The 25414-nt window shown below is 34.7% G+C and overlaps 1 protein-coding gene and 1 pseudogene across 3 annotated transcripts in view; one reads left to right on the top strand and one right to left on the bottom strand.

Annotated features, from left to right (window-relative positions):
• CCSER1 (coiled-coil serine rich protein 1) overlaps nt 1-25414 on the top strand; it is an 899545-nt gene that overhangs the window by 194116 nt on the left and 680015 nt on the right. For all 3 annotated transcript variants that reach the window (XM_012774012.2, XM_075998660.1, XM_012774018.2), the window contains exon 5: nt 19754-19874. In XM_012774012.2, coding sequence (XP_012629466.2) covers nt 19754-19874 — 121 coding nt within the window. The remainder of the gene's footprint in view (nt 1-19753; nt 19875-25414) is intronic.
• Nucleotides 2014-3325, bottom strand: LOC105876346 (histone-binding protein RBBP4 pseudogene; annotated as a pseudogene).

Below are 25414 nucleotides of genomic sequence, written 5' to 3'. Positions count from 1 at the left end.
ATCCTTTCTTTTTTGCTTGCTGGATTGGATTAAAGTACAATCTATGTTCACAGAGATGAGTTTGGGGATTGTCTCCAAAACATCTTGTTGCACAGTACGTATTTTCTAAACCTCTTTCTTTTTTATTCTATGCAATTTGGAGTATTATGTCATGCTCAAGATCTTTTCTATTTGTTAATCACATGCTTTTATTTTTCTCTTGGGATAATAATTTATGAACCAATTGATATGAACCCAGGAACACTAGATTATATCTTCCTAGAAATATTTTAAATTTCTCTGTGAATATCATTCTAATCTGTCTGCCAACCTAAATAATAGAGACTTTCTAAAAGAAATATTTATTCAGGATTTGGGCATTGTAATTGGAATACACATGCCATAGTAAATGATGTGTGTATTCAGGGAGCTAAAGGTAGACAAAGGTTTTTAAAGGAAAAATGAGGAGGATTACATAATTTTTTTTGAGATAATTATCTTTGACTACAAGGGTCAGTAACAAATGTGATGCCAGTCTGAGGTTGGAAAACGGTCGCTGGGCAGATGTCCTTGCAGAATTATTTTGTGTGTGTGTGTGTGTGTGTGTGTGTGTGTGTCTGTGTGTGTGTGTGTGATTGTGGTGGCCTTTGAGCAAGGTTGTGCTTTTTGCAATCTTTTGTGATAGTTCTTGTTATCAGGCATTTATGCATGAGAACCCTCCTTTCATGACTGTCCCTGGCTGTATTGGTCAGGTTTTTTTTAACACAAATGACTCTGTTTTGATTCTGACAACTTTCACAGAGTTGAAATAATTTAAATTTCTCTGTGAATATCTTTCTATTCTGTCTGATCTTCAGAAAGTCTTAATCACCCTTAGTTCATACTGAGACTAGGGCTTAAAATTTAAGTTCCTTAAAAGTAAGACCCTTTGCCCTATTCTCGGTAAGCTTTAAGTTCAAGAGGCAATTTAGCTTTGAGGGTTTTCTTCTGACTGGAGAAAATTTGTAATGGGTCAGAAAAGATATAGCACAAGATAATGAAGGAGCAAGAGGGTGGAAGAATAACCGTGGGATAAAGGCCATTGGTTAGATTCAAGTTGTGTTTTTGGAGGATCTAAACAAGATAGTTTTAAGTTTTTCAAATCATCCAAGGAATCCTTTAAGAAGATAATTTTATTTATTTATTTATTTATTAATTATGTAGAAAGGCAATTTATTCCATTTTAAGCACTTACCCAGTTAGTCATGGAGAGTACAGGCCTGCTGGTGAAACAGGTCACCCAAAATGGAGATAGCATCAAACTAGTGGTCAAAGACTAACTCCTAAAAAAAAAAAAAGCAACTCTTATCAAGGATTAATTTAATTTTAAAAACAAATACAAGTTATTGATTCACTTTTCTCAACTTGACAGTCTACCTGTGGTAACTGTCAGGTAAAAACATATATCTTTACAGCTTGGTGGTCCCAAGTTTAAAAAAACAAAACAAAACCCATTTCACAGAAAGGAAAGAAACAATATGAAAACAGCTCAAGAAATACACTAATGAGCAAAAATATATGGAGAAAGAGGAACGTGTAGTTTTGACTTTAACTGAAGAAACTGAGACTGGTCTACATAGGAAAATGTGCATCCTGGAAAGTCAGATGTGAAGATTCTAGAGTAGGAATCTATGACTTGAATCTCCCCTATTTCCTAAATAAAAAAAAATGAAACCTTGCAATATTTATACTTCATGGCTCAGACACCTACCTCATTTGGCTCTATTCTTTACTCACTCTAGCCTTTACTTAAATGAGTCTGAAAAACTTGGGGATATAGCATAAGAAGAAAAATAATCACACATAATACTCCCCTTTCTGTGGCTACTTATAGACCTGGGATTTTTTACTAGAAAATTCCTGAAGAAAATTTGAGCCTGTGGCTTTGCTGAATCAAGTCCCCCAGTTAACATTTAGAAAACTCCCACTGTTTGGGCTAATAGCATTGTTGGTGGTACCTATTATAGAGGGATAGCCGAACAAAGTCTCTGTGTCTCAAAACCAGTGTTAATCAATATCAGAGTTGAGAGGATAAAAAGGGGAGCCTAAAAATCACAAGAAATGCAGACATATCTAGGACCCTTGTCCTTCTGGATCCACGCTTCCTTCAGGGTCTTCATCATTATAAATATTCTCTGTCATCTGCCACACTTGCATGATATTGTCTTCTGATACAGAACAAATCACCCAAGGTTCCTTGGGATTCCAGGGGAAATCAGATATCTTGGCAGTATGACCACCATGAATAAACAACAACTCTGGTAGCCCATCTTCTGCATCTTCTGGGGATCGTTCCTCTCCAATTTTACTTAAATCCCAGACATTCAGTCTCCGATCAGTACCACTAGAAGCCAAAATAGTCTCATTGTGAGGTGACCACTGAACCTGGAATATTTCATCCTTATGTGATTCAAAGGAATGCAACTTAAGCTTCAGATTTCTTAGATCCCACAAGGCCACGGTCTTGTCAATTGATCCTGTGGCAAGAATGAACTCACCATAAGGATTGAAAGAGAGGCAGTTCACTTCAGCAATGTGGGCATCAACTGAGTGGCTTGGTTTGGAAGTATTGTTTGAACGAGTATCTCAAATCATAAGTTTCTGATCATTAGCAACTGAGCCAAACAGAGACTCATGGAGCAGATGCCAGGAAACATCTTCAAGTACTGCTGTATGCCCTGGAAAGATGGTCTTCGCATCCACCACTTTTCCTTCCTTTGGAACAGCACTGATGTCTCATGGTGTGGTCATCTGAAGCACTAAGTAAGTGCCCACTGAGATTTGGGTTCCAAGAAAGCCCATAGCTTTCCTTCTGATGTCCACAGAGATGTAAGTCTGGGTTGCACTCTCCAGGAGGGTCTGGTTTAGAAGGATCTTTTGTATAGTCAAAAACAAGGATATCACTGGAGGGAGTCTTTGTTGCGGTGATGCAAGGGTTCTGGGGCATATAACGGGTCTTGTTTACTTCTCCTTCGTGATTGATCTTGATTTCTATTTCAATTTTGCCACTAACAGAACCAAGACCTCCAGATTCTCCTTTCTCACTGTCACAGTGAGACGCATCAAACTGAGCATCATCGTTAGGGAGCTGCACACTGGCTGTCACAAGGTGGTTTTGTTCATCTGATGTGTGTGTCCCCAGGACCATTCGATAAATGCTGAAATCTGTCCCTTCTGGTCTGGTTACATCTGGAAGCCACTGTGCAGTTAAGCTGGGCCACTCTAGAGCATGGGTCATCACCAAATCATAAAGAAAAGGGCTGTTCTTTTTCCATATTTTGTACTCCTCGTTGATTACATGTTCTTCCACTGTGTCATCAAAGGCTTCCTTGTGGGCCTTGGCAGGCAGGTGAACCGGGGGAGATCCCAGGATCGAGCGTTGCGGGAGGGGCAGGGAGGGTGCGTGGCTAAGAAGATGATTTTAAAATCATACTTTCTTTTAGAGGCTTCCTCAAACCAAGAAAATCCAGGCAACTGAATATTTGGAATTTTTCTTCTTTTTTGTTTTATGGCCCATTCTTATAAACAATTTTGTTAATATCAAAAAATTCCCCAAAGTTGCCTATATGATTGTCTTAGGTTAGGCTGTGCATAACAAAATACCATAGACCAAGTGGCTTAAACAATAGGTATTTATTTTCTCATAGTTCTGGAGGCTAGAACTCCAAGATCCAGCATGATCCATTTCTGGTGAAAGCTTTCTTCCTGGCCAGGTGTGCCCACACATGGTGTGGGAGAAAAAGAACAAGCTCTCTGGTGTCTTTTCTTATCAGGGCACTTATCCCATCGTGAGGATCCAACCCTCATGACCTTCTCTAAACCTAATTATCTTTCAAGGATCCTGTCTCCAAATGCCATCACATTGGGGATTAACACTTCAACATGTTAATTGGGGTAGGGGGAACAATTCAATCCACGGCAATTATCTATATTGATATTATGCCATTTAGAAAGATAGTGCTTGACTTACAGAGTGAATGTATGTGTGAGACAAACCTGGGAAGGTCCAGCAATGGTTGGTCCAGGTGTCTTTATGCCTTGCATCTATGCTCTTGAATTTAGTAGCTGGCTACTGCTAATAATATGTCCCATGTTTTGTGATAATAATATATCCCATGTTGTCACAAAGATAGCATTGATAATCCAAGATGGAAATAGTCTATACATCAAAGTTTGAATTTGAATAGTAAAAACTCATATTTTATGTATATGTATATTTGAAAAATATCTTTATCAAAAGGGTGAAAAATTATGAGCAACTATAGTTACTCAACCAACATTTAACTGAGAATAAGAAAAAGAACACGTGTCTTTTTAAGTGGTTTCTCAGGTTTTACAAATATAATTTACAATGAATGCATGCCATTTATAATATTGGAATCTAGCAGTGCAGTTCGACACTGATATTTATAGACACTTGTTATTCATTTTGAAGCTGATAACTAATGATCATTACAGATAAAAGTCATCCTTTAAGGAAAAAAATAAGTGTACAGACTAGTCATTTATGAAACTGTACATAGAAAAATTATGAGAAAGACTTAGGCTCCTTGTCTTGAAAGAGCAAGACTGTGGAAAGAGGTATTAGGTCTTCAACTTCAGGATGTCAGTGAGAACTCAGCACACACATCTCATGAAACGGGATTATCCAAGGCATAGTTAGTTTCCTAGCCTTGTTTTCATACCAAGACTCTGCAGCTTCATGGTTCCATACAAATTATTTCTCATGTCAAAGGATTTGAATACTAACCAGTCATACTAAAGAGCTTTTCAAAGAGCGATGCTTTCTCCAGGAAGAGATCAGCAGATTTTTGGAAATGGTATTTCAGCGAATGTTTAAGGAAATGTTTGTGATTACAGTAATTATCTCAAGATCTTCGTCAACTGGGAATCTTCGGTTCAACCTGGGATATGAATTAAATTATGCTCATGTCTTATTTGGATGTTCATACATAATTACTGTACACTGTAGTGACATAAAATGTAGACATAACTTCTATACGATCCAGGAAGGCTAGTGGGGCTTTAAGAAAGGGCTAGTTTTTATGTAGGAGATGATCCTTCAGAATTTAGAGATTTAGCAAACTCTGAAAAGTTAGTGTCCTTTCAATAACTAGCCCTTTGGGGAGAGACCTAAAAGAAATCAAGAGAAGTTTAATATTGTTGGTGTTATCATTGTTTTTTTTCTTTTCCCCTTCCCTTTTAGATTGTATGGTATTCCTGTGGGAATATTGGGCTGTTATAGTTCCTTGTCATATTTGGTTGAATGCACACAGTGTTGCTGTATATCTTGCCTGACTATGTATTTCTGTAGTCTTTTATTTTACTCATTGAACTGGCAGCAAATATTACTCAGGATTAGCTCCTCTGGAAATGTAGTATTTATTTATGAATTGAGAACTTGTGGTCTACAGGATGAAATACCAGCAACTTGTCTTGATATTTACCATTCAGAATAATTTGGCCCTGTTAACCTATACAATAGCACTTCCCACTTTTCACCAAATATTTCATATGAGGTGGGATAGAAGAAGTCAAAGGGAAGACAAGTGGTATTTTTGGCAATTTAGGATCTATTCCAATGATAGCAAGGGGTGAGCAAACTAGGAGCATTAGTGGCAGTATTTTTGAGTTCTTTGTGTTACTTAAATCATTTCAAGCTATACACTTTGCACATTTCTTTATGATATGTAATTCATACATAAAATTCTGAAGAGTGAGTGTTTTTTAAGGAGACAATTGAATAATTTATTTAACTTCTTAAAAGTTAAGAAGTTAAGTAAACGTTAATAAGAAAAGAAGTTAAATGAATGAGGATGAATGTTATGTAGATTATGTGACTCCTCATACTTCTGCAAAGTGGAGCCTACTGAATAACTGTCAGTACTGCAGAACTAATCAATTATGTCTTGTAACCTGAGGGAGATCCTTGATATGTCTAATGCAATTTATCCAACAAAGATTTATAATTAATTTCATGCTTGTTCTTTTTATTCTGGTCAGTCCAAGAACTAGTGTAAGGAGGGGGCACAGAAAAGGTAGAGGGAGAGGAAAGGGGGAGGGGAGGAGAGGATAGGGAGATTTATTTTTCATATGATAATATTGGCTGTATATTATGTTTGAAGTAAAAGGAGATATCTTAAGGAAAAATATAAATATGGTTGACCGTTGGACAACACTGGTTTGAACTTCATGGGTCCACTTATATGCAGATTTTCTCAATAAAAGTCATACAGAGTGTGCCTGCCTATCCTGCCTCCCTTCCACCTCCTCCACTTCTTCTGCCTCTGCCACCCCTGACACAGCAAGACCAACCCTTCCTCTTCCTCCTCTTCCTCCACCTACTCAATATGTGGACAAGGATGAAGACCTTTATAATGATCCACTACCACTTAATCAATAGTAAATACATTTTCTCTTCCTTTTTATTTTCTTAAATTTTTTGGTATTCTAGATTCTAGGAGATCAGATTAAAGCAATCTTAGGTTAAGCATTATTTAAATAATATAGGCCTTGTCATGTATGTTTTCCAAGACTGTTGTTTTCCCATAGCAACTATGATTTCATCTTATGCTTGGACAATTCATAAGGTATTGTTTTGAGTGGAGAGCAGATGCTTATTTGTTTGTACTTGCTATAGCCAAATTGCTCCAAGGATAGCTCCAGGGTGCTTGCTAAGTTTGAAATTAGAAATGTAACTGGAAAAGTCAGCACATTTATCAGACTGCTTTTTTTTTTCCTCTGGGTGAATTGACTATATAAATATATGTGTGTACACACATACACTTTGCTGCTTCTATTATTATCTATGTCTATAGTATGAAGCTGTAGACAACTGCTGAGTGAGAATTTTAACTATCAGTTCTATAAACTCCCTGTGCACATAACATGTTGTCAAGTCTTTGTGGCACTTACGTCAAAAATTTTTTTCTTGTATCATTTAGGTAAAAAAATTTAATGAAAATCTGTTCAGTGGGGTCAGAATATATTTGTTTTGTTAATTATAAATGCTTTTTACAAGTATATTGTTTCTTGCTGCATAACAGATTTTCCTATAACATAGTTGCTTTAAACACGATTCATCTTTTATAATTTTGGTGTCAGGATTTCAAACAGGGTGCAGCATGGTAAATTTTCCTCAGCTCTCTGGTGTGTTAGGCCTCAGCTAGAAGACAAAGCTATTTCACTCACGTTCTTGGTGCCTTTTGATGGCTGCCAGCTGAGGGCCTTGATGGACTGTCAAGGACAGAACTTTCATTGGGATCTGGCTTTCTCACAGCATGCCGGCTGGATCCCAGCAGCAAGTGTCTCGAGAGAGAGGCAGAAAGAAGGCTCAGTTTCTTACGGACCTAGCCTTGAAAGCCACACGGTGCACTTCCACCACATTGTTTTAGTCAAGGCAATCGCAGAGGTCCCCACAGCTTCAAAGGGAGACCCTGCCACTCAGGAGGAACGTCAGAAACAAGCAGGATGGGGTATATATTGGTGCAGCCATCTTTGGAGAATATGATCTCCACAACGAGTCATGACGATTCTGCCAGTGTCAGAATGGAAAGTTCTGATGAACAAGGTATATACCTTCTACATGAATTACTCAGAAGTAGTGGACCACAGATGATGATGCCATTCTGATATTATGTATGGAATTTGTGTCACTGATAGGCTTCACAGACCTCCTGTGCTGCTAAAGCTCCTATACTTAGCTTTCTATGGAAGCTTGGAGAACACCTAACATAGGGTCTTGTGCTCTAAGTGGTGACTGTGCCGATGAAGAAATGCTGATAAAATTTTTATTTATTTACTTTTATTTTTTAACATTTAAAAGAGTGTTTTTATTATAATCTCTCATCTTTATATATATATATATATATATTTATTTTAGCATATTATGGGGGTGCAAGTATTAAGGAATACGTCCCATCTCATCTGATAAAGTTTTTAATATCTAATTTATCAGAAAGAGATAATAATTTTTATTGATTCTATTCTATCTGATGCTGTCTATATTACATGTGTATATAAAATGTGTATATATATATGTGTTTATAACATGTAGTGATATATATGCTACATAAAATATATTATACAGTATTATATGTGTAAAATACATATACGCATACATATATTTTCACACACAAATACATACAACTCTATACAATCTAGTTTTAAATACACTAAAAGCTTAAGTCACATTTGGAAGAAGGAAACCATAATGACAAGGTAATAAACTTTCTAGCCTTAAATGTATTGAAGCATGCCCTAAATGCCAGAGATATTTGGAAGGGGAGAGGATAGTAGTAGGAACAATATAGATTCAGTCATTAGGTGGGAGTTTGGACTAAAACTCTAAGATCCTTGTATTAAATTATTAATATTAGTAAAAGTAAGTATTTAGTCTTTCCCTTAAAATTATCATTGTATTTGTTTGTTAGGGCTGCCATAACAAAGTATCACAGTGTGGGTAGCTTAAACAATAAAAATTTGTTTTCTCAAGTTCTGGAGGCTGGAAGTTTAAATTCAAGGTGTTAGGAAGGTTGATTTCTTCTGAGGCCTTTCTTTTTAACTTATCTCTGTGTCTTCCCATGTTCTTTCCACTATGTGTGTCTGATTCTTAATCTCTTGTTATTATAAGGACACCAGTCATATTGGTTTAGGGCCCACCCTAATGGCCTCATTTTTAACTCAGTTATCTCTTTAAAGACCCTATCTCCAAATGTACTCAAATTATGAGGTACTGGGAATTAAGACTTCAACAAATGAATTTTGGGGTAGACACAATTCAACCCATAATAGCTGTCACATAATATTTTCTGTTTATTAAAATAAAATATCACTTTATCCATAATTTTTTTTTTTTTGAGACAGAGTCTCAATTTGTTGCACAGGCTAGAGTGAGTGCCAAGGTATCAGCCTAGCTCACAGCAACCTCAAACTCCTGGGCTCAAGCAATCCTCCTGTCTCAGCCTCTCGAGTAGCTGGGACTGCAGGCATGAGCCACCATGCTCGGCTAATTTTTTCTATATATATTAGTTAGCCAATTAATTTCTTTCTATTTATAGTAGAGATGGGGTCTCGTTCTTGCTCAGGCTGGTTTCGAACTCCTGACCTCGAGCAATCTGCCCACCTCGGCCTCCTAGAGTGCTAGGATTACAGGCGTGAGCCACTGAGCCTGGCCTATCCATAAATTTCTTTCTCTGTAGTTAGTAGGGGCTTTATAAATGTTTGTTTCCTGTTTGACATTCAAGGAAGCCATTGGCTATTTCAGCTTACATTTTAGTGCCACACATACATCAGTGCCTGCCCCAAACATACTAAAGTGTTCTAATAAATGCTTTTAATAAAGAATTCCAAAATAAAGTAGGTAACCTTGCAAACAGGATTCATAGCTTTTTCTATTTTTCACTATCACTCATGAGATTTCAATTTCATTTTAGAAAAAAATTTGCACAATGAAAGGTTTGTGAAAAGAACTATTCAAAATCTAAGGCAAGAAAAAAAAATCAAGATTAAATCGTTAAAAACATGCCCTTTCAAGGAACAAAATTTTATAATAAACCTGGTAACTATCCAAGCATGTGTTACACGATGCAGAGCTGCTATTGGTGCACAGCAACAAAAGTACCAGAATTTGAATCTTGAGAGATAAACCTGACTAAATTTAATGTTTTCTTTCACATTTTATATTTTCGTCCAAGTTTCCAGGATATAGTTATTTTCACATCTATTTTTGTTTTTTTTTCCTCTAAGAAGTTTTTACTTTAGAATATTAACAGTTTCTATGCAATTCCTTCACATCTTTAAAAAAAATTCTTGAGGTGACATTGGCCTTGATCAATAGGGTTGCATAAATTATTTTTAAATTTGTTACTATTTTAATTGTCTTCTAATTAATTTGGAGGTCTTTGCTTTTTTGTGGCCAATTCTTCTCTCTCATCCATCTGTACTTTCACTCTATTTTCTGATTTTATAGTACTGAGAATTGTAATACTGAGAATTGTATTTCATCTTTTTTTTTTTTTTTTTTTTTTTTGAGACAGAGTCTTGCTTTGTTGCCCTGGCTAGAGTGAGTGCCCTGGCGTCAGCCTAGCTCACAGCAACCTCAAACTCCTGGGCTCAAGCAATCCTGCTGCCTCAGCCTCCCAAGTAGCTGGGACTACAGGCATGCACCACGATGCCTGGCTAATTTTTTCTATATATTAGTTGTCCCATTAATTTCTTTCTATTTATAGTAGAGATGGGGTCTCGCTCTTGCTCAGGCTGGTTTCGAACTCCTGACCTCAAGCAATCCTCTCGCCTCGGCCTCCCAGAGTGCTAGGATTATAGGCGTGAGCCATCACGCCTGGCCTTGTATTTCATCTTAATAAAAGAATCAAGTACGGCCTTGTATTTCATCTTAATAAAAGAATCAAGTACGTACAGACAGGGACTATGGATTTGAAAGAGAAGTGTTAACATTTCTGAATACTCTGACTTGACTTTTTCTTCTTTTCCAGTACACTACTGCTTCCAATAAGATAAGATAAAATTTTCACCCTTTCTCACTTCCTTTGTTTCAGTAGTGTTGTCATGGTCTCACCTGATCTTGTTCCTATAGACATTGCCCAGGCTATTTTTAATATAAAGCTTATCATGTTGCCATTTGTTTAATGATTGATATCAATCCTCATTAACTTCAAGATCAGATACTAATGTTGAAGGGTTATTTAGCAGGTCCTTAAGATAATGGCAATAACTTGTGTCTCCAGCTCAGTCTTCCTCAACTGTCTTGTGTCTTGTCCAGGACTCAGCCACACTGAATTATTTGCATTTCTCAAAATATATAACATTTTCTCATATCTCATGGCCTTTTAGCACACTCTTTCCTATGCTTGGCTAGCATCCTTTCTTTTCCCCAATGCATCACTTCATTTTTTTCAATCTCTCATTTATTTAACAAGCATTATTGAGTGCCTCCTTTATGCCTGGCATCGTGCTATGCAACAGGATTGAACAAGACAGCAGCAGTTCTAACCCTCTGATTACCCTACCTGAATGGCTTCTGTAACTACATTTCCTGTATGGTATTGTCCCCCTCTACACTTGAAGTTAGTGCATGGCAAATATTTTCTCTTTTATCTTCATCAGTCCAATACCTATACTATAAAGTGCCTGGATATCTAATAGTTTAGTGAATGCTAATAAAGAATTAATGTGTGTGTCTGCTTTTGTTCAATGTGTGTTATTTATAGTTATGATGTAATGACTTATGTTTTATTTGCTTATTTTTTAATTCTCCTTTCAATTCTGGATTAATATTATTTCATCAAGATCCTTTGTCTAAGCACTGAATTAATAATGTTAATTCAAAGGAAATATTTAGAGGTTCCCCAAAACTAGGATTGAATACCAAAATGTCTTATATTGTTGACTGGTAGATTTATCAATCAGAGAAAGAGAAGCAGTAGGAGATGTAGAGAAGTTTATATTTGTTTATGTAACAAGAAGTTGACTTATGTGATTGCAGGGACTGGCCAGCAAACCCAGAATCTGTAGAGCCCACCTTCAGGTAGGGAAGGATGAAAGTTTTGGCTACAGTGCTATTTTTAGCTCCAGGAAGTCTCAGCTCTGCTCTTAAGCCTTTATTAACTGATTGACTCAGGCTCATCCAGATTATCTGGGTTAACATTTCTTGCTTAAAGTCAACTGATTATGAACTCTAATTATTAATGTATAGAAGATACTTTCACAGAAACATTTGGATTCGTGCTTGAATAAATAACTGAGGTCTGTAGCCTAGCCAAGTTAATGTATCAAATATGATTATGCCTGTGAGTAGCCACTGCACCCCAACCTGGGCAATACAGTGAGACCCCATCTCTTAAAAAAAAATTAAATCCCATAAAAACCAGTTACAAATAACATTTGTAATTTTTAAACATTTGTAATATTTTAAAAGCTCTTGCCATTTACCTGACATCATACTAAGCACTTTACGTGAATTAATTAATTTAATCATCACAACAACCCAAGTGCAAGATATTATTTATATTTTACTGATGGGAAAACAACTGCAAAGAGAGGTAAATTTGATTTGAGAATCTATTCCAATAGATCTACATCATACAAAAGCACGTATTTTTGTCATTTATATTCACTGGTATATATATCAAGCACCTAGAACAATGCTGGACAAAGAGAAACAACAGAAGTTGATTACATATATATATATATATATATATATATATATGTTTTCTAAATTATGTATCTTCCTTTGCCACAGATAAATGTATCAGGTTTCATCTTGCTACTTGCCACTCATTCTCCAGGAGAACAATAGGTAGAGTTTTTGTGAGTCATTTTGAAAGACAGATCTTAGAACGCAGACCATTTGTATGATGTGTCAGAGTGTGTTCTATTCTGAGGCAAATTGCTTAATGGTTACATAGTTTCCTTAGGATAAAGACTTAGGATACGGGAATATTATTGAATAGAAACAATTGAAAAAGATACACTGTTAAATTTACTCTATTACTTTAGAAGACTTGATATATTTGAATAAGAATCAGGAGGAAGTATGCTCAATAGCACAGGAACTAGAGGCAAATTGAGTGAATTCTGGTTTTGCTACTCCCAGGTTGTGTGACCCTGAATTGTGTATAATGAGAATAACAGCTGTACTTATGCTATAGAATTTTTCTGTAGGGTAAAGACAGTACAGTGACTATAAATGTGTACTTAGTACTCAGTATTGTGTCTATCATGTAATGTTACTTAAGTGTTTGTTAAATAAATAAGTTACTTTTTTGCTAAGTTAAGGTTCATCTGTGGAAAGTTACATGGTAAATATATGAATCTTATAGATAGTCAGAAAGGTAAATGGAAAAGTGAACACTCTACCAAGTCAAAGTAAATGTTTTTTTTCTTTTAAGGTTACAGTTTCCTCATTGATAGTAAGCTATTCTGGTGAATTGAAGTGATAACCTCAAGTATAACAAATACATATATATCAAATATGTATTTTTAAAATATCAATACACACTATTCATAAGGTAACTGAACTCTAGGAATCTTTAGTAATTTGAATGTTTTAATTTTCCATGAAAGAGAAAAATGCCTTTCCTAATAAATCTTTGACATTTTTTTCAAATTTATTAAAATGTAAAAGATACTGCTTTCTTAATGCTTTAAAGTTGATTTTATAAATTAAAAAATCAAACAAAAATAGAAGTTTAGTAATTAAATAAAATCATTTTGATATAGCAAACTGGAGGAAAGGAGTAATTTAAAATTTCAGTGTTTAGCTTTTGAATCTCAATGTATTATGAATCTGAAAGAAATATTTGGGAGAATACAGCAATAATGGAAGGTCATTTGATGTAATAGCATATTCTTTGTGGTGTAATAAAAGGTTACATGACAAAGTCAGACTACTCAATTTTTTTTTTTAAGCTTTATAGGTCTTGTAGAGACTACTCAATTTTAAACCTGAAAATGATTTCTACTCTACCCCAACATTTGCAGATTTCTGACTGAGTGGTCCCTTACAAGGTTCAGTCATTTTTGGTGTTCATGTATTTATAACTACCTAGGAATAAATGAGACTAGTACTTAGAACCAAATCTAAGGATAAGTAATTCTTGTAACTATCTAATGTTTGTCCTCCTCTTTCAATCTGTATTTGTATAATCTCATAATTAACTGTCAGTTTCACAGGTGTGAATCATTCTTTTCTTATTACGAGATGGTTGCTGACAACTGACTTCTTCTAGGTACAGTTCTGGTAGTTCTACAGGTGACCTTCTCACAATGTTCTGATTAGTGACCCCAATCTTGGCGAAAAAGCCTCATCTGTCTTGAAAGTAATAGGGACTTTAATTTTCCAGTCAGCCTTGCTCTGACAGGCCTCTGACAGAGGCTTATGATGGAATGTTCTGCACTTTGTGCAATACGTTAACAACAAATATTCTTTTCACAGAAGAGCAAATGTAAAATTTTGTAGGTTAGTGTCTCAATTTGCTGTTTGCATCTGTACTTAGAAGTAATAGTGAAAACTGTATTGATTTTTCAACCGATGGATGCTGCAATCATACTTGAATAGGAAATACCTTCACACTGGCTCATGTTCTATACATTATGTCACATAATAATTGCTGTTCCATAAATTCACCTTTTTAAAATTTAAAAATGAATAACATTTTCTGTACATTGTTAAACTAGCTTTATACGTATAATTAAATAATAGAGTAATTGAAAGTTGAGCATTTCTGTTTGTTTTACTCTCTGCTTTTTCCTGAAGGTGCAGTTTTCTGTTTTTAGAGTTCAATCTGAATAGTGAACCATTTGAGTTTTTGATGTGGTTTGGAAAGTACAGAAATTATCCTTACCTCAAATCAGAGTTCCTACAATGTTGACTATGATTCAGTCACCTAGATTAAAAACTAAAAGCCTATGCCAGTATCTAAGCACATTAATTTGTGGGAATCTATGAAATGAGTATCATTCTTTTAACAATTGTAGAACAATCAACTATATTAGTCATTTAGGATACCTTCTCTAAAAGAGCTTTCTTTTTGAGGGGGAGGAGGAGGAGTGGCATTCAGAAAATGAAATGAAATTTAATTCAATTAAATCAACAAAATAGTTTTCCTGAAGGAAATTCAAGAAATTCCACTATTTTCAAGCCAATGTCAGTATTCCACACATCTGTTCATCTACTCTGTTTTATGACTATATTTTGACATATGTTTTATCTTTTCTGTTTTTGAAAGTCAGAGATCACTATGGGAAATTTGGAAAATATGAAAACATAACAAAAATGAAATCTGTTGTCAAGTAACCCAAACTTTAACTCCTGTAATAATTTTAATACATTTATATTTAATATCAGAAAATCTTACTGATTTTTAGTTTTCATTGGATATAATTTATTATTTTAACTGTTTTCCATAGTAATTGGGCCATTAATTTTCTAAGTATTTTAGTAAATTATTTTTCAAAAGTTCTCTATGTCATTGAATATTTAGTATAATGTATGACTTTGAACATAACATTTCCTTTTTAAATTTGGAATTTAAAGTTTAAGTATAGGTAGTGTGTTTATGTCTCATTTCTCATCTCTAATTTTGAATGTTTTAATGTCCTTTGAATTAATCATTTTTCAAATTAATATGGCCTTTGAAAAGCTAGTACCAATATTATTTATTGAATGTATATATTTTTGTTTATGTTAAGTTATTTCTTTTGTTTGAAGTTTTTACTCTTGATTTCTTTTGGTCAGTTTTGTTTTTCTTTTTCTAACAGCCTAAGTTAATAATTTAGTAATTTCTCCTACTTTTTGGGCTATAAAACATTCTACCTTTGTGCTTTCAGTAATTTAAGGGTTTATCATATTTTATCCAAAGGAAAGTATTGAAATGCACTTAATTTTTTTATGGTGTAGTAAATAAACAGTCTTTCTCAATCTTGAGAAACATTTTCATTCCTATTTTTATAAAGTTCAATATATTTGGCAAACCATATAAAATTATCTTACTGTAGTTCTCTTTTTAAAAATTTGTCTATTTAGTTCTATAAATGTGAAAAACATGGACTTATAATGTCCCATAAAATTTGTATATTGTTTTCTTCTTATATCTCTAACATGTTTAAAAAATGTACTCATTGCCTTATTAATGAGGTAATAAGGTAGAGAATTATGTTGGCTAACAATAATGATTCTCACTTTATTTCCATTGATTTTTTATAGTCTAATTTTCTTTCAGAGTCTAGCAATAATTTAGCTATTTGTTTCACGAATATTAAATTTTTCTGTGTCTTAAATAGGAATTTGTAAGAGGTGTGTCAGGGATATTAAATAAATATCATTTTAAAATATAGGTTTCCCTGGTTCCCACTGATATCCATATTCTTTATTAAAATGCTCAAGAGCAGTAAAAGTTTATGATCTTTCCTTATAAAGCAAATGTTTAAGCCCCACTAACTTTGGAGGTCTTTTTGATGAATTTTCCTTTTAATCTGGATCATCAAGGTTTATTTTAATGGGAAATATAATATTTTCTCCTTTAGTTAGTAATATTCATATCATTCTCCCAAAGTAATTTGTACATTTGTGTAATATTCAACATCTTGTGTGGTAACTAAATTGCTCCAAAGAGTAGTTTATGTCATGGCCATTGTATTAATGCTGTAAGATTCTGATTCACTTTTTAAGTGGGGCTTTGGTTTTGAAGAATATCATTTGTCAGAATATCGTGATCACATAAATATCAACTACTTCTGTGGCCAGAGAAATTCTGTCTCTTTTCAGTGACAGCTTGCTAAGTTTCTTTTATTTCTTCCATTTTGCCTGAAACTGAAGGACAGCCTAGGCAGGATCTTTGTTTTAAAAAGTTAGCATTCCCATTTATTGCTCCATTTCATCTTATTTGAAGTTATAACTTCTCTATTACTTATTTGCCTAATTTGCATTTATTATTCTAAATCTCTTCTTGTAATAAATGAAATTTAAAGATATTAAAACTTGCATGTAATTTAATTTCAGCTAAATATAAAAGCTCAGTCCTTAACATGGCGTTCTCAGTGATAAATCATTAGGCAGGCCCATTAATTGTTACTTTTATTGTATAACAAGGGCCTTATTCTTTCATTCGCTTAAATTATATATTGTTTTTTACTTTCAGAACTTTTGAGCACAATTTCAATTGCTCTGTTTCTAGATCATAAATATTAAATAATGATACTCCAAGTACCTTGTATAAAGACAAATGTCTTCTATTTTTCAACTTTTTTGGCTTAGTTAGCATTATTTCCCTGCTTACTTCTCTTTTCCTTTTTAGAAGTAACTTAGCTCCAATTTCCCTCATAAACTTCTAGATAAATGACCTGGTCAAAGGCTTATTATTCTAATATCTAAGAAGTATCTCTCAAAGAGGAAATCAAAGATTCATTGAAAACTTGGGTCAGGGGATTTTTTTTTCTCCAGAGTAGAATCTTATTATAAAGGAAATATCTTAGAACACACCAGTAGTTCCGAAAATATTTAATGAGTAAATGATTATTATCCCAGAGGAATGAATCAATAATGTTCCTCGTAGTCTATATTTTCATTAGTAGTATTTAAGGCAACAGTGGAAGTTTAAATGTAATAGAGTTTTCTGTTCCCAAATATGGTGAAATTGTTTAGTATAGACACTAAGCTCATGCCCAGAGGAAGTAGAGAAAGTTAAATTAAAAAAACAAACCAAACAAATATCTATTTCATGGCATTAGAGAGATAATGAAGCAATCATGAACCTTCTTCCTTGACACACTAATTTTTTATCTTTTGAGTGCCAGAAGATTGTTTTAAATTTAGCTCTGCTTTTAGTAGCCATTTATTTTATATCTTAGACTGTAGCCTTGACCAGATTAATAATTCAGTAAATATTTTAAAGGGGGGAACTGAAAAACATTGGATTTGTATCTGATACCACTTTCTCTTTGGGATCATGGCCCCACACTTTTTGGCTGATTTGTATATCCCATTGTATCTTTTTTTTTTTTTTTTTTTTTTTTGAGACAGAGTCTCGCTTTGTTGCCCAGGCTAGAGTGAGTGCCGTGGTGTCAGCCTAGCTCACAGCAACCTCAAACTCCTGGGCTCAAGCGATCCTCCTGCCCCAGCCTCCCGAGTAGCTGGGACTACAGGCACGAGCCACCATGCCCGGCTGATTTTTATATTATATATATTAGTTGGCCAATTAATTTCTTTCTATTTTTATGGTAGAGACGGGGTCTTGCTCAGGCTGGTTTTGAACTCCTGACCTTGAGCAATCCGCCCGCCTCGGCCTCCCAGAGTGCTAGGATTACAAGCGTGAGCCACCGCGCCCGGCCTGTATCTTTATCTTCTCTTTTATTAATGTATGCTCTCCTCTTTATTATTTGCCTCTTTCTGCACTGGAGAAGAGGTTAATTTGTTGCCCCCCACCCCTTTGTTCTTCAAATTATTATGAACATTTAATTCTTAATCATTCAGTGAATAGCAGCATTTGTTTGTATTCAACTCAATTGTACACTGAATACATACTGTATGTATTTGATTTCATTAGTTATCAAGAGTATATCAGTTAAAGCTACAATGCCATACCACTATACAGGGATAAAGGGATCTTCTATAAAGGGATGGCTATGGTAGGCAAAATTCTAAAATGTCATAACTCTAGCCATTGTTTAAGTCCCTTTACTGGGAAGATGATAGGACATCACTACTGTGATTATGTTACATCAGGTGACAAAAGGGATTTTCCATATGTAATTAAGGTTATCAATAAGTTGATTTTTGAGTGAATCAGAAAGGAGATAATCCAGGTGTCTGTAACCTAATCATATGAACCCTTTAAAGGCAGAGAGGGTTTGTTTGTTTATTTCTTTCTTTTCCTAATTGGTAGCAGGAAAAGAAAAAAAAATCCAAGAGATTTGAAGCATGACAGGACTTCGATGTGAGGGATGTTCTCCATAGCTGAGATGGGTGGGCCGTGGTCCTGGGAGCTCACAGTGGTCTGCAGCTAGCGCAGTAAAGCAGACTTGAGTCCTACTGCTGGAAGGAAGTAGATTCTGCTAACAACCTGAATAAGTTTAGAAGTGAATTCTTCACACAGAGGCACTAGAAGAGAGACTTGTCAGGCTGACACCTCAATGTTGCCCTTGTAAGACCCTAATAAGAGAACCCAGTTGAGCCCAGTTGGACTGCTGATCTACAGAACTTTGTGAAAATAAATGAGTATTGTTTTGAGCTGCTAAGTTTGTGTTAATTTGTTATACAGCAACAGAAAATTAATACAATATTAAAATTTTAATAAGAAAAAACTGGTGAAACCACGTGTTGGTGCGGATGTGGAACAACTGAAATTCTTTGTTGTTGGTCATGCAAATTAATACAGTTAATACTGTCAGTTCAGAATACCATTTGGCAGTTTCTACCAAAGCACAGCATAAAACATATGAACTTATTTTAGAGACAATTACAGTTTTCTATATAGTTTTTTAATACAAATATATTTGCACATGTATTAAAAAGTACAAGAATGCTTATAGACAATTGAAATAGCCCAAACTGGAAATAACCTGTGTCCATTACCAATAAAATATACAAATAAATTGTGATATAATAATTCAGTGGAAAGCCACACAGTTATAAGAATGAAACAGATACTGCCATACATGGATGAATCTTACAAACATATATTGAATGAAATAAGATACATATAAAAGAATAGGCTTTCAAAAGAATATGATCCTATTTATATATAAAGGTCAAAAATAGCCACAATTTATCTATGGTAATATATGTGATAATAATAGCTAAGTTTTGAAGCTACAGTTTGGGAAGAGGTACCAGAAGTTTTAGGATGCTGGTGATGTACTATTTATTGATCTTGATACTGATTTTAAGCAGGTGTGTTCATGTTGCAAAGATTTCATTTTACTATAAAGGTATGGCTTGTACACTTTTCATTCTCCAATGAAAAGCTTTTTTAAAAAGAGGCTATAAAGTGTTTCTGCTGTGGGCTTAAAAATAAAGAAAAATTGCCCAAGGTTATACAGCTAGTGAGTGTGAGTGGAAAGACTTAGAGCGGAAAGTGATATTTAAGGATAATTTAATAATTAATGCTTTGATTGAATTTTATCTTTTATTTGACTGAAAATAGAAGAGGGAAAAAGGATAAGTGAGGAGAGCCCATAAATAATTTTGACATTTACAATTAATTTTTTTAAAAAACAGTTTGCCGGGAGGATTCATACCATTCTGTAGTCTCATGTGCTGCTGTAGTTCTCACTCCTATGGAACCGACAATAGAAATGAAGAAAAGAGAAGAACCAAAATTTCCTGAGCCTTCTAAACAGTAAGTTGTTCATTTAATTTTTCAGGGCCTTGTAAAATCAATTAGATAACTGATCAGAATTATATTGCTCATAAATTGTGAGTTATAATAAATGTGCTAATAGTAGTATAAAAAGAGAAGAAATAAATTTTTTACATTTTTAAAAATCAATCTGTTTCCTTTTGTCTTAATGAATAACTCCTGTGTCTCCTAATTTCATGTGTTTGAACCATTTTTCATTCAAGTTTCATTTCGGTAACTTATCTTAAGGACTCGGGTAAGTAGTCTGATGTGCTTTATTTCCTTAAGACTGTGATTGTGGATACACTGTTTTTGGAGTGCTTATTATATAGTTTTAGGCTTTAATGGTCTAAAATAGAATCAGTTTTTATTAGAAAATTTTGAGCCTAAAGTTGGTTTGCATTTTTATAAGGAAAATGTTACTATTTTTAAATATTTTCTTTAAATCACCACAAATTAAAAATTTACATGATTTAATGTTTCCATATTTTTGGTATTTAAACAGTTCAAGGTTTCATATAAATTTAAATTTGATCTTATATTAAATAAATTATGAAGTTTTATTCTTATAATGGCCAAAGAGACTTAAATTCCTGGTAACAAATATAAGATACATAGACTTGAAATATTAAATAAACTAGGTTTGTTTCTAGTTATACATTAAATAAATGAGAAGGAAAAACCTCTTGATGATTTTTCAAAGAAAATAGTACCATGCCTGATTTAAGGTCTCAGATTGAAAACTATGTGATATAAGAAGCTACCAAGGATTATATGCTGACCACCACATGAACAGCTGGGATATACATTGATGCAACTTTTTTTTTTTAGGGGCAAGATATTTAAAATATTTTAATTTTAATTATTTTGGGTACATTCTCCATTGTATTACATTGTATTATATTTTGCTTCTTGCATGTCTTTCTATGGGAAAATAAGCTCTTAAAGACAGAGTTTTGTGGAATATGATCATGTTTGGTAGTCTTTGTAAAATCCTTAATGTTACATTTGATAATGTTGAATTCAAATGGAGCAATGTATGTATTTGATCGCATGAAGATATTTGGTATTAATATTCTCATTACAGAGGAGAGAAACTGTATCCAATTCAGAAAGTAATGATTGTAATCCAGTTTCAATACAATCTAAAAGTGAAAACAAATTAACCGCTCTTAATATAGTCTAATTTTTAGGTTCCAAAAGCCATCTTTTATCTAATAGAAGGAACATTACATTTGTTTGTCAATTGAATTATATTAGAAAGCTCAAATATGTTTTCCTGCTATATGTGTATAAAACTTTCCTCATCTATCAATTAGGGTGATATCACCACTCTTATTGTATTATGTGAAATGATGTTGGTAAAGGATCTGAAATCTAATAATGTATAAAGTGCTAATTATTTTGTGCTTTCCATAGATTCAGCTATCAACATATGGATAACTTATAGATATATTAGTATTATTTTTTTCCTGAAGGTGCTTCTGAATGCAAGACTAATATTTAAAGTTGTTGATCAGACTGAGAGTCTCATACAGGTTTTGCATCCCTTATCTGAAATGCTAGGGACCAGAAGTGTTTTGAATTTCAGATTTTTTTCATATCGTATAATATTTGCATTATATCAGTTAAGCTTCCCAAATCCGAAAATCTGAAACTCGAAATACTCCAGTGAGCATTTGCTTTGATCATCATGCTGACACTCCAAAAATTTTGGATTTTGAGGCATTTCACTTTTCAGATTTGGAATGTTCAACCTGTATGTCTAAAACCAATTAGAAATCTCTTCTGGTCCCCTTAACTTCTCAATTTTTTCTAACTTCCATATTCAAGTAAGGCTACCATCATTTTTCTTTTCTTAAAATCTTGTTGTGTTTCTTTCTTCACATCTCATATGCAATTAGTTATCAATTACTTGATTCATGTCTCCGTTATATCTTTATGACTATTTTAGCTGACCTGGAGGGCATATACATCTCATGTTTTAAATTCTTCTAATATGTACCTTCTGTTGTCATCTTGATGATGTCATCTATCAAATGAAAATTACATATGCCTTACATACCTCACGCTTTTATTTTGAGAATTAAATGATAGGTGTGAATATATGGCCAAGAACACGATATAAATATATAGTGATTAACTGAAAACTCTTTATTTGCCAATGAGATAAGTCCATTGCAAACTTGTTTCAGAAAAACATGGTGGCAATTACTGGTTCATGTAATTAAAAAAATATAAGGGTAGAAATTTCCTCAAGTACAGTTGAGTCTGGTCCTCAAAAGATTTCATCAAGCGTCATTCTGTTCTCTCTATGCATTTCTTTGCTTTCCTGAGTGGAGTGTTCATTTCCTGGGAGTTTTCTCTAATGGTGACATTGGTGCATTCAGCGGCAACTGGGATGGATTTTTATCTTTTCAATAAATTCAGTAGAAAGAGAAAAATGTATGTTAAAATCAAGTACTCTCTCCAATGTCATCGATAAAGTTTTTATGCAAGTTCTGTAGTTGGGTGGGAGACACATCGAAGAATAATATTACCAGCTGTTCTCCAGTTTTTCTTTACAGATTTCAAGGGGACATAGTTGTGTATGTTTTCAGGCAGACATTTATTCAATAACCCATCAAAAATAGGTAATAATAATTCTCGAGTGCTTGCATTGCGCTTGGCCCTATGCTTAGTGCTGGAGGTGTCAAGCTGTAAAGCTGGTGCTGTACCTCATGAAACTTAGAGTGTAGTCAGGGAAGCAGACATTAATTGCTTAATTTCCACAAGAAATGTATAATTGCAACTGTGACAATGGCTGTAATATAGAGGTATATCTTATCATAAGGGCTTTATGGTAAGAGATTTTTAATATAGCCAAGGAGGTCAGGGAACCTTCCCTGGGTAAGTGAGGATATTAGTTAACTCAGTGAAAAAGCAAAGGAAGAACATTCTAGCAAAGAGAATAGCTTGTTAAAGTACTCTGTCATGGAGAAATTGAAAGAAGGCTGGTGGGAAGAAAAGGAGTTAAGACGTATTTTAAGCAGGGCCCAGGTGACGTGGTAGGATTTGCCTTTTGAAAACTTTCTTCTTGTTTGTGAGAGACCAAATTGGCTGTGGTGGGGACAGGGTGAGATGGAACCAACTTGAGAGAGACAGATTGTCAGCATTTCTCCCCAATTCCTGGTTGAGTGACTTCACATTAAAAGCTTGAAATCAGCCACCAGGGGTAGGGGGCATTGTATTTGCACTATAGAAACTGGCAAATTCTATGAATCAACACTTTCCCCCTCCCCCAGAGAGCTAGTTGTTAACTATTATGAGCACATCACTAAATTGAGGACAGATTTAGTGGCTGTAGTGAGACCATTTGGGTGACTGCTAACAGTAGCTTGTATTAGGGAGCTGGCATTAGTGATGGTGAGATGTGAAAGGGGAACTAAGTCAATTTATATTTAGGAACCTTGGCAAATTAAATACAGTTATTAGACCTAATAGCTTATATTACTAAGTACTTGCAATAAAGATGAAGATATTATCTGTATTACTAATTGTAATTATGATAAAATGTGTAATATGTGACAATCCTAACATTATCTTGAATTAGTAATAATTTAATGAATGAAGAGTCTTCATATTCTTTTAATTTATATTGAGTAGTATCCATGGAACTATATAAATGGGATATACACACACTCACACATATAAATGCACTTTGCATAAAACTCCTTTCTGAATCACTGTCATTGATTCTCACTGAGTATAAGTAAATATTTGTACGCAATATAAGTACATCCACTTAGGTCTTTCTGTAAATTCTTATGATTCTTACTAATAATTTTCCTTCATTTACTGTCCACCACTTGGTGCCTTAAAATGCTTCCATTTAAAGAAAAAATCTGGTACTGACGCATGGATAGGTTAAATATCAGGAAACTACTGTAAGTATGAAACAGTCTTCTTCTCCATGTAGGTTTTCAAAAGAAACAGAAATTGTTTCATGATGTTGGTCAATTCAAGGGTAGAAACAGCTATTAGCAGAGAGAAGTAAGGAGATAAAATTTCAAAATGGGAAGAGCTGTTGCCTAAATATAAAAGTCTCTTCCACAGCTTTTGGAGGAGGTTATAGTTGGGAAAAGGAACTTTCTAACCACAAGTTTAATAGGGGATTTTTAAAAGAATCATTCAGAGTTTCAAATGTGTGCTCTGCAGTTGGAGACACAAGGGATAGATGTTGATTCCTGCCTGAGAACCTGAAGCAGACCTGCCCAGAAAATCTAGAGGGTGAAGAAAGGCTTTCCCACTGCCAAAGCAGTGCCATCTTGAAATCTAGAGCTGTAATTAAGGGGCTGCAGTGTTTTCGTGAGGAGGATGAGGAGACCCAGATTTTAGAGGCAAAGGGTTTCCATCCACCGACAACTGGGGAACTACCAAGAATACTGGCCTAGAAGGAGACCTCTGAAGAGACACTTTCATGCCCATTTGCTAGTCCCTGAAGCCAGGCAAGATCTCACTAAAACTCCTTTGATCACCTGACTACTGCTTCCCTCCCCTTCCCCTGGTGGCCAGAATGCATCCTGGGAGGCTGAGGAGGAAGCTTAATCTTCAGGGCTCTAACTTGCACTGGGCCCACATAAAGCCATAGAAGGGATAGTGGTATTTTTACATTTTTTTTCTATTTTAATGTGTTACTTTTTTCTTAAGAAAAAAAAAAAAACCCAGGTTTTATATACTTCAGGCCTTACAAAACTTGAATCTGTTCCTTTCTACCACTCCTCTTAAGTCTGGGCAGTCAGGATTCTTGACTTGTGCTCTGTTCCTGAAAGGACTGTGCTACATCCATTCTGCAGTTGCACACATTTTCAGAAGACAAGGTTCCAGAAAGCCAAGGGGTCCCACCCAACAGGAACCCAGGTTTCCAGGACCCACTGTGCTAGGATCACCATAGTAGTGGAGAGATTCGAGGGGCAGCTGGGCATTTACACTTAGGCTTGCCAGGTCTTGGCTGTGTAGGAGGAGGTCCAGGTTGGGAAGAATAAGGAGGCAGGTTAGATGTCCTGTCAAGTAAGCTATGTCAACTGATAGCACTTGTGGGACAATTTATTGCCGTTATCCTTTTGTGTTTTATATATGTCTATTCAACTTATTGGAAGATGTGGGCTCATCATTCATTGGTTTATAAAATTGGGACAGGGCAAGGCTCTTTGTGTTTCTGAACCCTGGTTCTCTTACCTATAAAGAAAACATTACCAACACAGAGAAATTCTAATAAGCAAAAGTCTAGGAATGCATATTGTAAAACCTGAAGGAGCATACTTTTCTTCTTTGCTTTACAGAGATATCTAAAATAAACATTCATTAACATTCTCAAATCTCTTTGAATTAAAGGATCTCCATGATTGATAGAAAAAATCAAGGCATTGGCCGGGCGCTGTGGCTCACGCCTGTAATCCTAGCTCTTGGGAGGCCGAGGCGGGCGGATTGCTCAAGGTCAGGAGTTCAAAACCAGCCTGAGCAAGAGCGAGACCCCGTCTCTACTATAAATAGAAAGAAAT

The sequence above is a fragment of the Microcebus murinus genome, chromosome 29 (assembly GCF_040939455.1).
Source record: "Microcebus murinus isolate Inina chromosome 29, M.murinus_Inina_mat1.0, whole genome shotgun sequence".
Taxonomy (NCBI): Eukaryota; Metazoa; Chordata; class Mammalia; order Primates; family Cheirogaleidae; genus Microcebus; species Microcebus murinus.
The sequence above is the reverse complement of the archived record's forward strand: the minus strand, read 5'-3'. Positions and strand labels throughout refer to the sequence as shown.